This window comes from Oncorhynchus mykiss, chromosome 1 (genome assembly GCF_013265735.2).
Source record: "Oncorhynchus mykiss isolate Arlee chromosome 1, USDA_OmykA_1.1, whole genome shotgun sequence".
In the NCBI taxonomy this organism is placed as follows: domain Eukaryota; kingdom Metazoa; phylum Chordata; class Actinopteri; order Salmoniformes; family Salmonidae; genus Oncorhynchus; species Oncorhynchus mykiss.
In genome coordinates this window covers 62,337,402-62,351,939 of record NC_048565.1, presented here as the reverse complement: position 1 = coordinate 62,351,939, position 14,538 = coordinate 62,337,402, and the positions used below count along the sequence as shown (strand labels likewise).

Below are 14,538 nucleotides of genomic sequence, written 5' to 3'. Positions count from 1 at the left end.
TGTTGGTAATCAGTTAATAATAGCAATAAGGCACCCTGGGGTTTTGTGGTATATGGCCAATATTACAGGGCTAACGCCTGTATCCAGGCTCGTCATGTTGCGTCATGCTTAAGAACAGCCCTTAGCCATGGTATATTGGCCATATACCATACCCTATTGCTCAATCATAGCAGTCAAACAAGTTAAATCGACATTCCTTGATGGAAAATTATCTGACGAGTTTAATAAGGGCAAATTATATTTACTCTTGCAACATATTCAAATGAGTTTATTATGTCATGTCATAGTTTGCAATAATTATTATTTTGATAAACTTGTAACTACTATACATGTGGCAACTCTCCTCTTGCTGTGGGGGAAAAATTAGGCTATTTTTCATGCCTTTTTGTGCGGGTTTTGAGTAGTCGTTTGATTAGTCGTTTTTTAGGATTTTTCGAACCTGGCAACCCAGCTCACGAGGTTAATTCCTTTCCCAGAAGCTTGTGGAGTGGGTGAATGCCTGGTTCGGATGGACCGGTGAAATTAGTAAAATTCACCTAAACCAACCTTCTCTTCATTCCGCGAGCAAGGTCATAAAATGCCGGCATATTTCCAACGACCGGAGAATGCTCTCAAACGAGCAAATGGTGAGTCGTAGAGGGTAATTTCCTAGATGTCATCGCTTGCTAGCTAGCAAGCTACACCAGCTAGCCCAAGTTATGTGTATTCATTGTTGGCTTGCCATGGCTAACGTAACAGCTTGCTACGCATGGCGGGGAAGCCATGTTTCAAGTATACGCTCGTTCAGGCCACCAGTGTCACTGGGCCTAAGAGTTAGGGTTCCACCACCCACAATGACGTTAAATGTGTCATGGCCCTGCCAATTCAGCAAGATTAGCCGCTTGAAATCGAAAATCACACAAACTATCAGATTGTCCCACTGACATGAAAAAAGTACCTGCCATCTTTGCTCACACTGACCTAGATACATTTAAACATCAGCACATCCTAGCCCTGAAGGGCTAACGTATTAACTTATCCCGTCATCGTCAAGCTGAGATAATACGCGGCTAACTAGTAGTGAGTGACACAGTGAGCAACTTGTCCAACTCGCTTTGATGTCCGTAACTAATCGGTTTAGGCCACATGTAACGTTAGTTAACTATTATACTTTTTTTTTTTACATTTACCTTGATTTAACTAGGCAAGTCACTTAAGAGCAAATTCTTATTTACAACAATGGCCAAACCCGGACGACTCTGGGCCAATTGTGCGTCGCCTTATGGGACTCCCAATCACAGCCGGATATGATGCAGCCTGGATTGGAACCAGGGACTGCAGTGCCTTCTGACTACACGCGAGCGTTGCAAAATAAATTGAGAAATCTATGTTATTCAATTATTGCACCCACACTGCTTGCGGCGTCAACCAGCGTTTGCATTGCAAAGGGCTAAAATAGAAGTCCTTTCTATTTCTGACTCAGATCACGCTGAAAGTCTGGCCTCCCCCATCTTCTCATTGGTTTATAGAAGCAGGTACCCACGTGCCATCTCCTCATTGGTTATACCCACGTAGGTGACTGAAAGACAAACTGCGTTGCCGGTAGTCTTAGTAATACTATGAAAGTTTAGATGCCAATCACCATATAAGTTCAAAGATGAAAAAGCCTGTAAGGAAGAGAGATGACTAAAAACGATTCGGTTGACCGTTTTATGTGTGGATTAATTGTCAGAGTAGAGGACCTTGTGCATTTCAGGTAAAATAACAACTCAATGTTTATATCCCAGGACAAATTAGCTAGCAACAGCACGCTAGCTAAATAGGACAAATTAGCTAGCAAGTGCAAGCTAACTAGCTATATTGCCATAAATGTTTAATGCTTTTTGACCTGTCCCCTACTCCGCACCTGCTTCTATAAACCAATGAGATGGGAGAGGCAGGACTTGCAGCACGATCTGCATCAGAAATCGAAAGGACTTCTATTTTAGCCCTTGGCAACGCAGATGTTCGTTGGCGCGTGTGAGCAGTGTGGGTGCAATAATTTAATAACACAGATTTCAAAATGTATTTTGCAAGGAGAGCGCTGTGGTCAGCTTGTTAGACCGCTGCGCCAATCGGGAACTATCAACTGAAAAGCAACAAGTGCTGCTGGTTAATGTTTTTTTAGAATTGTCTTTGGGCTCCTGAGTGGCGCGGCGGTCTAAGCTCTCTATCTCAGTTCTAGAGGTGTCATTACAGACCCTGGTTTGAACCCAGGTTGTATCATAACCGGCCGTGATTGGGAGTCCCATAGGGTGGTGCACAATTGGCCCAGCGTCGTCCGGGTTAGGGTTTGGTCGTATGGTATGCCGTCATTGTAAATAAGAATTTGTTCTTGACTTGCCTAGTTAAATAAAGGTTAAATAAAATAAAGATTGCATAACCAAAACAAGGCCATACTAAGATTGTCAATCAATTGCAGTAGCTAGCTAGCTAGCTAGTCACCTTTAATTAGGATTAATGAGTCAGTTGACACATCTTGCCGTTATATTGTCGCTTAGTAGAACCAATAGTTGTTGTTAGTCAACATATAGCTGGTTTGGGGAGTAGCTACCCCATTCATAGACGCTAACTGCTTTAGCGCCTCTGATGATAGTATGTTCTGGTCGGGGATCTTTTGTTAAGAAAGACAGATGGAAGATATAGGTGGTCACCAGTGCCAATTAGCTATCTAGCGCAGTCTTAACACGTGTGTAAGCGTAACTGGGGAAGAAGTGTAGTTTATCAACTGGAGGCACATAGCGTATGGATCTGTGCAAAACTGGTACAGTAAGTGTATATTTTTGTTTTGCAAGCAATGGTTATTGACGTTCCTAAACTTTAAAATACAGCGTCGGAATTGTAGTTCACACGCAGCCAACCGTGGGGGAAGCTAACTGCTGAAAACCCTATGTGTAATAAGACAGGTTTTCAAAGGCTAAGGAGTAGCTAGCTAAATGGTTAGGTTGATAGCTCTACCTTCAACTATCAGATCGGTTTTTAAACCATTTGGTGTCCCATGAATATACATGTTAGTAGCAACTGACTCACCTTCTAAAACAATTTTTGCTGTTTGCCTCCATTTTTATGTAATTTGCTGTGTTTGTACAGAGTTCTTGGAGGTTGGCAAAAAGCAGCCAGCTTTGGATGTCTTGTACGATGTCATCAAGAGCAAAAAGCATCGAACATGGCAGAAGATCCACGAGCCCATCATGGTCAAGTACCTGGAGCTCTGTGTTGACCTGCGCAAGAGCCACCTGGCAAAGGAGGGTCTCTACCAGTACAAGAACATCTGCCAGCAGGTCAGTGGAAGCACACCCAGCCCTATCCTACTTCGTCACTCACCTGCCGTAGTTAAAGGTCCACTGCAGACGTTTTTATCTCAATATCAAATAAATATCTTACTGTGATTGTTTTCAATTAAAATGGTCAAAAAGAAATAGATTCTCAGTAAGATCAATTTCTCAAGCAATCATTTTGATTGGACTGTCAGGGAGTGGTCTGAGTGGGGATTGGAAAACTGAAAACTACCTGTTATTGGCAGAAAGGTTTGGAACTCTTTCTTATTGGTCTATTAACTAATTTACTGCCTGGTGATGCCACCAGCCAGGCCGAAACTCCACCCCACCAAAACAGGCAGAAATTTCAGGCGCTCTTTTCAAGCAGCTCTTACACTAAAATAGAACTATCATCATTTCCACAGTACCTTTAAGCATGAGCCTCTATTTCGTGATGTAGGTGAACATCAAATCCCTCGAGGATGTGGTTCGAGCCTACCTGAAGTTGGCCGAGGAGAAGACCGAGACCGCCAAGGGGGAGTCACAGCAGATGGTCCTGGACATTGAGGACCTTGACAACATCCAGACTCCTGAGAGGTATTTATTTAACCAGGAAATAGCTTTGAGGTATGGGGCTATTAAAACTTTATTGTGATGGGCTGATACTATAATTCAGATATATTGGACTATCTGCACACTTATTGTTACTACCTTTAATGGTGTTAACCATGCTAACAGTCATGCTTCACTTCTGCTGTAAACCATTCAAGTGGTGGTGTATACCACCACAGTTGTATAACTGACTAGGGGGATACATTCAACTGAAATGTGTCTTCCGCATTTAACCCAACCCCTCTGAATCAGAGGTGCGGAGGGCAGCCTTAATCGACACCCACGTCTTCAGCGACCGGGGAATAGTGGGTTAACTGCCTTGCTCAGGGGCAGAACGACAGATTTTGTACCTTGTCAGCTCAGGGATTCGATCCAGCAACCTTTCGGTTACTGGCCCAAAGCACCTACCCGCCAGGCTACCTGCCACCCCACAATGTTGACGGTGCAGTTCTGTGAGCTCAAGTATTGATGCATAACTTCTTGTGTGATCCTAGTGTACTTCTGAGTGCTGTGAGTGGTGAAGACACCCAGGATCGTACAGACCGTCTGCTGCTCACTCCTTGGGTGAAATTTCTGTGGGAATCCTACCGCCAATGCCTGGACCTGCTGCGTAACAACTCCAAGGTGGAGCGCCTATACCATGACATTGCCCAACAAGGTGAGCACAATCTGAATATTAAACATGATGTACAGGGTGGGAAATTAACTTTTTGGTCCAACAGCCACTGTGGCAGATAGATGGAAAGAGAAAAAATACATACCTATGTGCATACCTATGTAACGTAGGTAGATGACGTAATAACGGCACGTAAAATTTTGCGCTAGATGTGCGACACAGCATTCCTAACCTAACCCACGTTTGCTGTGTGGATCGAGCAGTCATTTGAAAGAGTAAGACAATATCAGCGAGACAACTCAAAGGCGAAATCCAATAAAGCCAAGATAATGGAAATCATTGCCCTTGACAATCAACCGTTCTCTGTCGTGGGTGATGTTGGTTTTCACTGACTGGTCGAGCACCGGTACACACTACCAAGTGCGCTATTTTTCAGATGTTGCCCTACTGAAGTTACAAAGTAGTAGCGTCACTGCTATTAGCTTCACGACATACATACTATGGAACGCCGTTTGGGTCTTTGTATGTCAAAAAAGATACAGTAGCACTGTCAAAGCTGGACAAAACAGTCTGCAAATAAGCAAACACCGGCAACGAACTATGTGTTTACAATACCGCGTTGGTAATAAAGCATAATTTGTTTGACCGCTACTGGGGTTGCTAGCTTTAGCTTGGTATCTAGCTAGCACCAATACAACCAGCCTGAAAACAATAACCAGTAGAAACTGCAGTCATTTTCATTATTCTTAGCAATGATTTAGGAATCCTTGTGAGTAAGTATTAGCTATGTAGCCACTTGTTATTCGCCTATTGAAATTGAACTTCAAAATAAGTAGCTTGCCAGCTACTGTTGCGCAAAGCTAACGTTAAAAGCAGCCAGCTAGCTTCATCGGGCTAGTGAGGCTCGACCGGACCGGTCGTGTGTGTTGTGAAGCTAGCCACAATAAGGATTAGGCACAATAGTGGAATTTGTGGTTTGCCTTCAAAATAAAAGTATTTAATTGACAGTGATCCAAATGAATACAAAGAGTAGAATTATGCCATACTTTTATTTTGAAGGCTAACCGCAAAGTCCACGATTGTTGCTAATCCTTATTGTGGCTAGCTTCACATAAATGGGTCCGACCACCATTAATCAAATAAGAAGTGTCTTATAAATTAGGGTTATTTTAGATGATGACACCTAGCTATATAGTTAGCTAACCATAGCTACTGAAACAGATTATGTTGTGTTATTTGACACGTAAAAAGTGTTATTTGACGTGTATCTTTTTTGAGACGCAAAGACCCAAACGGCATTCCATAGAAATCCTGGTTTAGAATGAATCGACTGAACAAATAAACAATGAAACAGCACAGCAAGTAAGTGAAAGAAATAGGATTTCATTATGCTTTACTGGCAATGGGGACATACATAAATGCCAACAAAATAACTTTTTGGTCAGTGTGTGTGTGTGTGACCTTTATTTAACTAGGCAACTCAGTTAATAGCAAATTATTATTTTCAATGACGGCCCGGGTGACGAACCAGGGACTGTAGTGATGCCTCTTGCACTGAGATGCAGTGCCTTAACACACACACAGACGCAGCGGTGTAACTATTTAAATGTACTAGAATGCTTAAAAGGCAGCAAAATGTTTTAATATTGGTTATCTGTATAGCTTTTTGTGGGGCAAATAAAATATTGGATATCGGTATCGGACAAAAATTTAATATCAGTGCATCACAACTTATAATGGTTCATAATTAAAGCTAAAGTCAACAACTGTCGGTGTTCTAAACGTTGATGTAAATGAAACAATATGTATATTGCTCTGCATCCTAACCATATCCTGATGTGCTCCACAGCTTTCAAGTTCTGCCTTCAGTACACCCGTAAGGCAGAGTTCCGGAAGCTGTGCGACAATCTACGCATGCATCTGGGTCAGATCCAGCGCCACCACAACCAGAGTACGGCCATCAACCTGAACAACCCTGAGAGCCAATCTATGCACCTGGAGACACGCCTGGTGCAGCTGGACAGTGCCATCGCCATGGAGCTCTGGCAGGTATGATGTCATACATGCAGGGATGGAAATTGAGCTCGCCTGCTCGCCTGAGGCAAGTGTTTTTCAGAGAGCGAGGGAAACTCATTTTAAGGTGTTTTATAAACCGCTGTGGTTTGCACATGTATTAAAATTCTCTACAACAACAACTCCACCGTAAAAGTCAATTTACTGCTCTGGGGTGGGTGGGCAAGCTAGCTGCGGGCTTCTTAGCTGGTGTCTGGCGAATGCTCATGTTGACGTAGCTAGCTACAGTGTAGTTGATTGGCATGCGAGTTGACCATTAGCCTCGATCCTCTGTCTTCGCGGCGGCGGGTCAACAGATACACACACAAGCTTAGTTTGGTTGCCAAGGGAACATTGTTGCGTTTGACAGCTGTGTGTGAATAGTTGTCGTCGGTAGCTAGCAACAAAGAAAATACATATATCTTTTTTTTGCAAACGTAACACCCCCAACACCAAAAAAAAAACTACAACTGACAAACAAATAGTAGTTACAACATCATTTAAACATTGTGAAATGTTCCGGGAACGAGAAGTTTTCCAATATGTTTTTATGCCTGACTCTGACTTATCTAATTTCCAATTTAAAAGCAAATACATAGGTCTATATCTTCTGGGCGCTCACCTCGCATATATGACTATATAAACTGGGCTAGTACCATCTTAGCTAGTCTACTAGCCCGGCTGGCCAGTCCCCAAAAGCCTTGAGTTCCATCACTGCATATATAATTAGCTTGCAATATTGTAACGGTTGCATCTGGGAGAAGAGTACTTCATTGTCCATTTTCTTTTTTCAATAAGCCCTTTTTTTATCTACATTTTATTATGAACATTGATTTTATGTGTTATGAATGGTGAAATTAGATTTTTGATTTTTACAGGAAGCTTTCAAGGCTGTGGAAGACATCCATGGTCTCTTTGCCCTTTCCAAGAAGCCCCCCAAGCCTCAACTTATGGCCAACTACTACAACAAGGTGTCCACTGTGTTTTGGAAGTCTGGGAATGCCCTGTTCCACGCCTGCACCCTCCACCGCCTCTACCACCTCTCCAGGGAGATGCGCAAGAACCTCACCCAGGAGGAGATGCAGAGGTATGCTAGCCCAGTCCTTACCAGTCTCTGCTCTGCTGGAATATGTGGCACGTAGAAATATAATTACTAGAACGGTCATTCGCAAGTCAATGTTTGATAGGTAGATCCGAGGTTGCAGGTCAGGCAGGTGCTTACGGCTCTCTTTTCTCTCTTCCTCAGGATGTCCACAAGGGTCCTCCTTGCCACCCTGTCCATTCCAATCACCCCGGAGCGCACGGACATCGCCCGCCTGTTGGACATGGATGGCATCATTGTGGAGAAACACCGAAGGCTGGCCACACTACTGGGCCTGCAGTCCCCACCGACCCGCCAGAGCCTCATCAATGACATGGTATATACATACGTGCATGGAACAGTATAGAAATAACTAGCACGCGCTTCAGCAGGTGTATCTCACTGATCATCCCTAAAGCCAACACCTCATTTGGCCGCCTTTCGTTCCAGTTCTCTGCTGCCTGTGACTGGAACGAATTGCAAAAATCGCTGAAGTTGGAGACTTTTATCTCCCTCACCAATTTCAAACATCTGCTATCTGAGCAGCTAACCGATCGCTGCAGCTGTACATAGTCTATCGGTAAATAGCCCACCCAATTTTACCTACCTCATCCCCATACTGTTTTTATTTATTTACTTTTCTGCTCTTTTGCACACCAATATCTCTACCTGTACATGACCATCTGATCATTTATCACTCTAGTGTTAATCTGCAAAATTGTAATTATTCGCCTACCTCCTCATGCCTTTTGCACACAATGTATATAGACTCTCTTTTTTCTCTACTGTGTTATTGATCATCTCCTTCTCCAAGATCGCATAGCAGTTCAGACGTCTTTTGTCGTGTCCTGTATATATATATATTTACAACTTTTTTCACATACATTTTATTTTTATTTTCCATCAACTCGTCTTCTAAACACTCTCCTGCAACCAGCCTCACCAATTTATATTTATAAAAAAAATATTATTTACCTCAGATCTGTAATCCTCCAAGAAGCTAGCCAGAAACTCCAAGAAGCTAGCCAGAAACTAGCCAGAAGCTAGCCAGGAGCTAGCCCAGAAGCTAATCCAGAAGCTAATCAGAAGCTAGTTAGCTTCTTTACTGGCAAATCGTTAGTATTCAGCTAACCACGGTTTGTGGTCATCAGCTATCCTTTAGCTCGAAAATCTATCGCCAGTTTTGTACGGCGCAGCGCGGCTCGGAACGGAACATACCGGACCAATTTTTCTCTCCATGTCCCTGGATTTCAACTGCTCTCTGGACATTCATACCCGGATCTCACAGCTAGCTAGCTGCTATCCGTGTGACAGTCGGCTTTCGTCGATTCCGGAGCAAACATCGATTGTTCCGGTGCTAGCCAGCTCCGTCAATCACTCCTGAGTTCCATCATTCACTCCTGGGCTGCAGTCACCTATCCGGACCCGTTTCACTGCCTACGCGGAGCCCCACCGTGCCTTCACAACTGGACTGCCGACGTTATCTACCTGAAGGAGATCCGGCTGGCTCCTCTGTCGCGACGTTACCTGAACGCCCATCTGCGGCCCGCTAACCGTTAGCTGTCTTACCGGCTGCTATCTGAATAGACAATCGGACAATTTATTTATTTTTATTATTATTATGTTTTCTTGTCGGGCCTCTATAACTATATCTATTGTTCTTATTTTTGTTGTTGTTGTGTGATTTGGATTAATCCCCTCTACCTCACGGAACCCCACTAATCTACTGACCGAACGCAAGAGGTGGCTAACAACAGACTCCATCCTATGCTAGCTTGCTACCGGTTGGCTTGGCTAGCTGTCTAAATCGCCGTGACCCTCAACCAACCTCTCCACTCACTGGACCCTTTTGATCACTCGACTAAGCATGCCTCTCCTTAATGTCAATATGTCTTGTCCATTGCTGTTCTGGTTAGTGTTTATTGGCTTATTTCACTGTAGAGCCTTTAGTCCTGCTCACTATACCGTATCCAACCTATTAGTTCCACCACCCACACATGCAATGACATCTCCTGGTTTCAATGATGTTTCTAGACAATATCTCTCTCTTCATCACTCAATACCTAGGTTTACCTCCACTGTATTCACATCCTACCTTACCTTTGTCTGTACATTATACCTTGATGCTATTTTATCGCCCCCAGAAACCTCCTTTTACTCTCTGTTCCAGACGTTCTAGACGACCAATTCTTATTGCTTTTAGTCGCACCCTTATTCTACTCCTCCTATGTTCCTCTGGCGATGTAGAGGTGAATCCAGGCCCTGCAGTGCCTAGCTCCACTCCTATTCCCCAGGCGCTCTCTTTTGACGACTTCTGTAACCGTAATAGCCTTGGTTTCATGCATGTTAACATTAGAAGCCTCCTCCTTAAGTTTGTTCTATTCACTGCTTTAGCACACTCTGCCAACCCGGATGTTCTAGCTGTGTCTGAATCCTGGCTTAGGAAGACCACCAAAAATTCAGACATTTTAATTCCAAACTACAACATTTTCAGACAAGATAGAACTGCCAAAGGGGGCGGTGTTGCAATCTACTGCAAAGATAGCCTGCAGAGTTCTGTCCTACTATCCAGGTCTGTACCCAAACAATTTGAACTTCTACTTTTAAAAATCCACCTCTCTAAAAACAAGTCTCTCACCGTTGCCGCCTGCTATAGACCACCCTCTGCCCCCAGCTGTGCTCTGGACACCATATGTGAACTGATTGCCCCCCATCTATCTTCAGAGCTCGTGCTGCTAGGCGACCTAAACTGGAACATGCTTAACACCCCAGCCATCCTACAATCTAAACTTGATGCCCTCAATCTCACACAAATTATCATTGAACCTACCAGGTACCTCCCCAAAGCCTTAAACATGGGCACCCTCATAGATATCATCCTAACCAACTTCCCCTCTAAATACACCTCTGCTGTCTTCAACCAAGATCTCAGCGATCACTGCCTCATTGCCTGCATCCGTAATGGGTCAGCTGTCAAACGACCTCCTCTCATCACTGTAAAACGCTCCCTGAAACACTTCAGCGAGCAGGCCTTTCTAATCGACCTGGCCGGGGTATCCTGGAAGGATATTGACCTCATCCCGTCAGTAGAGGATGCCTGGATATTTTTTTTAAATGCCTTCCTAACCATCTTAAATAAACATGCCCCATTCAAGAAATTTAGAACCAGGAACAGATATAGCCCTTGGTTCTCCCCAGACCTGACTGCCCTTAACCAACACAAAAACATCCTATGGCGTTCTGCATTAGCATCGAACAGCCCCCGTGATATGCAGCTGTTCAGGGAAGCTAGAAACCATTATACACAGGCAGTTAGAAAAGCCAAGGCTAGCTTTTTCAAGCAGAAATTTGCTTCTTGCAACACTAACTCAAAAAAGTTCTGGGACACTGTAAAGTCCATGGAGAATAAGAACACCTCCTCCCAGCTGCCCACTGCACTGAAGATAGGAAACACTGTCACCACTGATAAATCCACCATAATTGAAAATTTCAATAAGCATTTTTCTACTGCTGGCCATGCTTTCCACCTGGCTACTCCTACCCCTGTCAACAGCACTGCACCCCCAACAGCAACTCGCCCAAGCCTTCCCCATTTCTCCTTCTCCCAAATCCATTCAGCTGATGTTCTGAAAGAGCTGCAAAATCTGGACCCCTACAAATCAGCCGGGCTAGACAATCTGGACCCTTTCTTTCTAAAATTATCTGCCGAAATTGTTGCCACCCCTATTACTAGCCTGTTCAACCTCTCTTTCGTGTCGTCTGAGATTCCCAAAGATTGGAAAGCAGCTGCGGTCATCCCCCTCTTCAAAGGGGGGGACACTCTTGACCCAAACTGCTACAGACCTATATCTATTCTACCATGCCTTTCTAAGGTCTTCGAAAGCCAAGTCAACAAACAGATTACCGACCATTTTGAATCTCACCATACCTTCTCTGCTATGCAATCTGGTTTCAGAGCTGGTCATGGGTGCACCTCAGCCACGCTCAAGGTCCTAAACGATATCTTAACCGCCATCGATAAGAAACATTACTGTGCAGCCGTATTCATTGATCTGGCCAAGGCTTTCGACTCTGTCAATCACCACATCCTCATCGGCAGACTCAACAGCCTTGGTTTCTCAAATGATTGCCTCGCCTGGTTCACCAACTACTTCTCTGATAGAGTTCAGTGTGTCAAATCGGAGGGTCTGTTGTCCGGACCTCTGGCAGTCTCTATGGGGGTGCCACAGGGTTCAATTCTTGGACCGACTCTCTTCTCTGTACACATCAATGAGGTCGCTCTTGCTGCTGGTGAGTCTCTGATCCACCTCTACGCAGACGACACCATTCTGTATACTTCCGGCCCTTCTTTGGACACTGTGTTAACAACCCTCCAGGCAAGCTTCAATGCCATACAACTCTCCTTCCGTGGCCTCCAATTGCTCTTAAATACAAGTAAAACTAAATGCATGCTCTTCAACCGATCGCTACCTGCACCTACCCGCCTGTCCAACATCACTACTCTGGACGGCTCTGACTTAGAATACGTCGACAACTACAAATACTTAGGTGTCTGGTTAGACTGTAAACTCTCCTTCCAGACCCATATCAAACATCTCCAATCCAAAGTTAAATCTAGAATTGGCTTCCTATTTCGCAACAAAGCATACTTCACTCATGCTGCCAAACATACCCTTGTAAAACTGACCATCCTACCAATCCTCGACTTTGGCGATGTAATTTACAAAATAGCCTCCAATACCCTACTCAACAAATTGGATGCAGTCTATCACAGTGCAATCCGTTTTGTCACCAAAGCCCCATATACTACCCACCATTGCGACCTGTACGCTCTCGTTGGCTGACCCTCGCTTCATACTCGTCGCCAAACCCACTGGCTCCATGTCATCTACAAGACCCTGCTAGGTAAAGTCCCCCCTTATCTCAGCTCGCTGGTCACCATAGCATCTCCCACCTGTAGCACACGCTCCAGCAGGTATATCTCTCTAGTCACCCCCAAAACCAATTCTTTCTTTGGCCGCCTCTCTTTCCAGTTCTCTGCTGCCAATGACTGGAACGAACTACAAAAATCTCTGAAACTGGAAACACTTATCTCCCTCACTAGCTTTAAGCACCAACTGTCAGAGCAGCTCACAGATTACTGCACCTGTACATAGCCCACCTATAATTTAGCCCTATCAACTACCTCTTTCCCAACTGTATTTAATTAATTTATTTATTTTGCTCCTTTGCACCCCATTATTTTTATTTCTACTTTGCACATTCTTCCATTGCAAAACTACCATTCCAGTGTTTTACTTGCTATATTGTATTTACCTTGCCACCAAGGCCTTTTTTGCCTTTACCTCCCTTCTCACCTCATTTGCTCACATTGTATATAGACTTGTTTATACTTTATTATTGACTGTATGTTTGTTTTACTCCATGTGTAACTCTGTGTTGTTGTATCTGTCGAACTGCTTTGCTTTATCTTGGCCAGGTCGCAATTGTAAATGAGAACTTGTTCTCAACTTGCCTACCTGGTTAAATAAAGGTAAAATAAAAAAAAAATAAAATAAATTGACTTGTTAATTGTTTACTCCATGTGTAACTGTGCTGTCTGTTCACACTGCTATGCTTTATCTTGGCCAGGTTGCAGTTGCAAATGAGAACTTGTTCTCAACTAGCCTACCTGGTTAAATAAAGGTGGGGGGGGAATAAAAATAATTGTGAGCAGCCTGGGTATAAGAGGCAGTTGACAGAATGTCCGATATGTCAGACAATGTTAGGAGTTTGTATTTTAGTGCTAGACTTGTTTTAGTCTTGTGAACAACACGTACAGATATGTTTGTTTACTACATAATTGAAAATGAAAACAAACACGTTAACCAACTGCTGTTGCTTTTGTCGGGGGTTGTTCACTGAGTGCTATGTGTGTGTTATGTTTACCTTCAGGTGAGGTTCAATTTGCTGCAGTACATTGTACCTGAGGTGAAGGAGCTGTACAATTGGCTGGAGATGGACTTCCACCCACTGAAGCTGAGCGGAAGAGTAGCAAAGGTAACACTTGAATTCAGATTCAGAAAAGCTATAGTGCCGCGACATTGGGCAATATGACTTGCAACTGTACAAAAAAAACAATACACAATGTACAATGCATACACACAATTCCTCTAAAAACGACAGCTATTTGTTACACGGCTGATTAATTTACCCTTCTTCCTGTTAGGTGTTGAACTGGGTGAGAGACCAGTCGGAGAAAGAGGCGGACCTCCAGCAGTACGTTCCCCACCTGCAGAGTAACACCATCCTCCGGCTGCTGCAGCAGGTGACTTATTGCTCATTTGTCTTAGCCCTTTATACTTGATGGTCTGTTAATCTCACTCGTAGTTAAACGTCACGAAAATGTGTCAAACCATAACTAATCAAATAAAATGTAATTGAACTTTGTTATTAACCATGTCTGTTGTCCTTGTTGTAACTCTATAGTGCAGGGACGGGCACCAGGAGGCCCGCGAGACGATTAAACTTCTACATACTTTCTATGTATTTTAAATTAACTGCTCTTTTTCCAGCCCACAAATTGGTTTTGACTAACAAAATGGTCCCCCCAAAAAAAGCAGTCCTAATATGGCCTTCGAGCCTCAAGATGTTGCCCATCCCCGCTATAGTGTGTAATGCATGTTGTCACTGTAACAAAATGCTTTGTAACACATGTCATGTATTGGTTGTAAGTTGTGGTCCTATGAGCTAATCACTGAACACGGTTTATTCAATTGGGATATTAGGTGGCGCAAATTTATCAGAGCATTGAGTTCAGCCGTCTGGCCTCCCTGGTTCCATTTGTGGATGCCTTCCAGTTGGAGCGCTCCATTGTGGATGCTGCCCGACACTGCGATCTGCAGGTAGAGTACTGGACATGG

At 43.8% G+C, this 14,538-nt stretch overlaps 1 protein-coding gene across 6 annotated transcripts in view; it reads left to right on the top strand.

Moving 5' to 3' along the window:
* Nucleotides 1-448: 448 nt before the first annotated feature.
* LOC110526460 (eukaryotic translation initiation factor 3 subunit A) overlaps nucleotides 449-14,538 on the top strand; it is a 28,059-nt gene continuing 13,969 nt past the window's right edge. For all 6 annotated transcript variants that reach the window (XM_021607493.2, XM_021607469.2, XM_021607484.2 and 3 more), the window contains exons 1-10: nucleotides 449-626; nucleotides 3,109-3,299; nucleotides 3,736-3,872; nucleotides 4,382-4,545; nucleotides 6,353-6,552; nucleotides 7,434-7,642; nucleotides 7,802-7,973; nucleotides 13,571-13,675; nucleotides 13,845-13,943; nucleotides 14,404-14,520. In XM_021607493.2, the coding sequence (XP_021463168.1) occupies nucleotides 578-626; nucleotides 3,109-3,299; nucleotides 3,736-3,872; nucleotides 4,382-4,545; nucleotides 6,353-6,552; nucleotides 7,434-7,642; nucleotides 7,802-7,973; nucleotides 13,571-13,675; nucleotides 13,845-13,943; nucleotides 14,404-14,520 (1,443 nt within the window). In that variant the 5' untranslated portion in view covers nucleotides 449-577. The remainder of the gene's footprint in view (nucleotides 627-3,108; nucleotides 3,300-3,735; nucleotides 3,873-4,381; nucleotides 4,546-6,352; nucleotides 6,553-7,433; nucleotides 7,643-7,801; nucleotides 7,974-13,570; nucleotides 13,676-13,844; nucleotides 13,944-14,403; nucleotides 14,521-14,538) is intronic.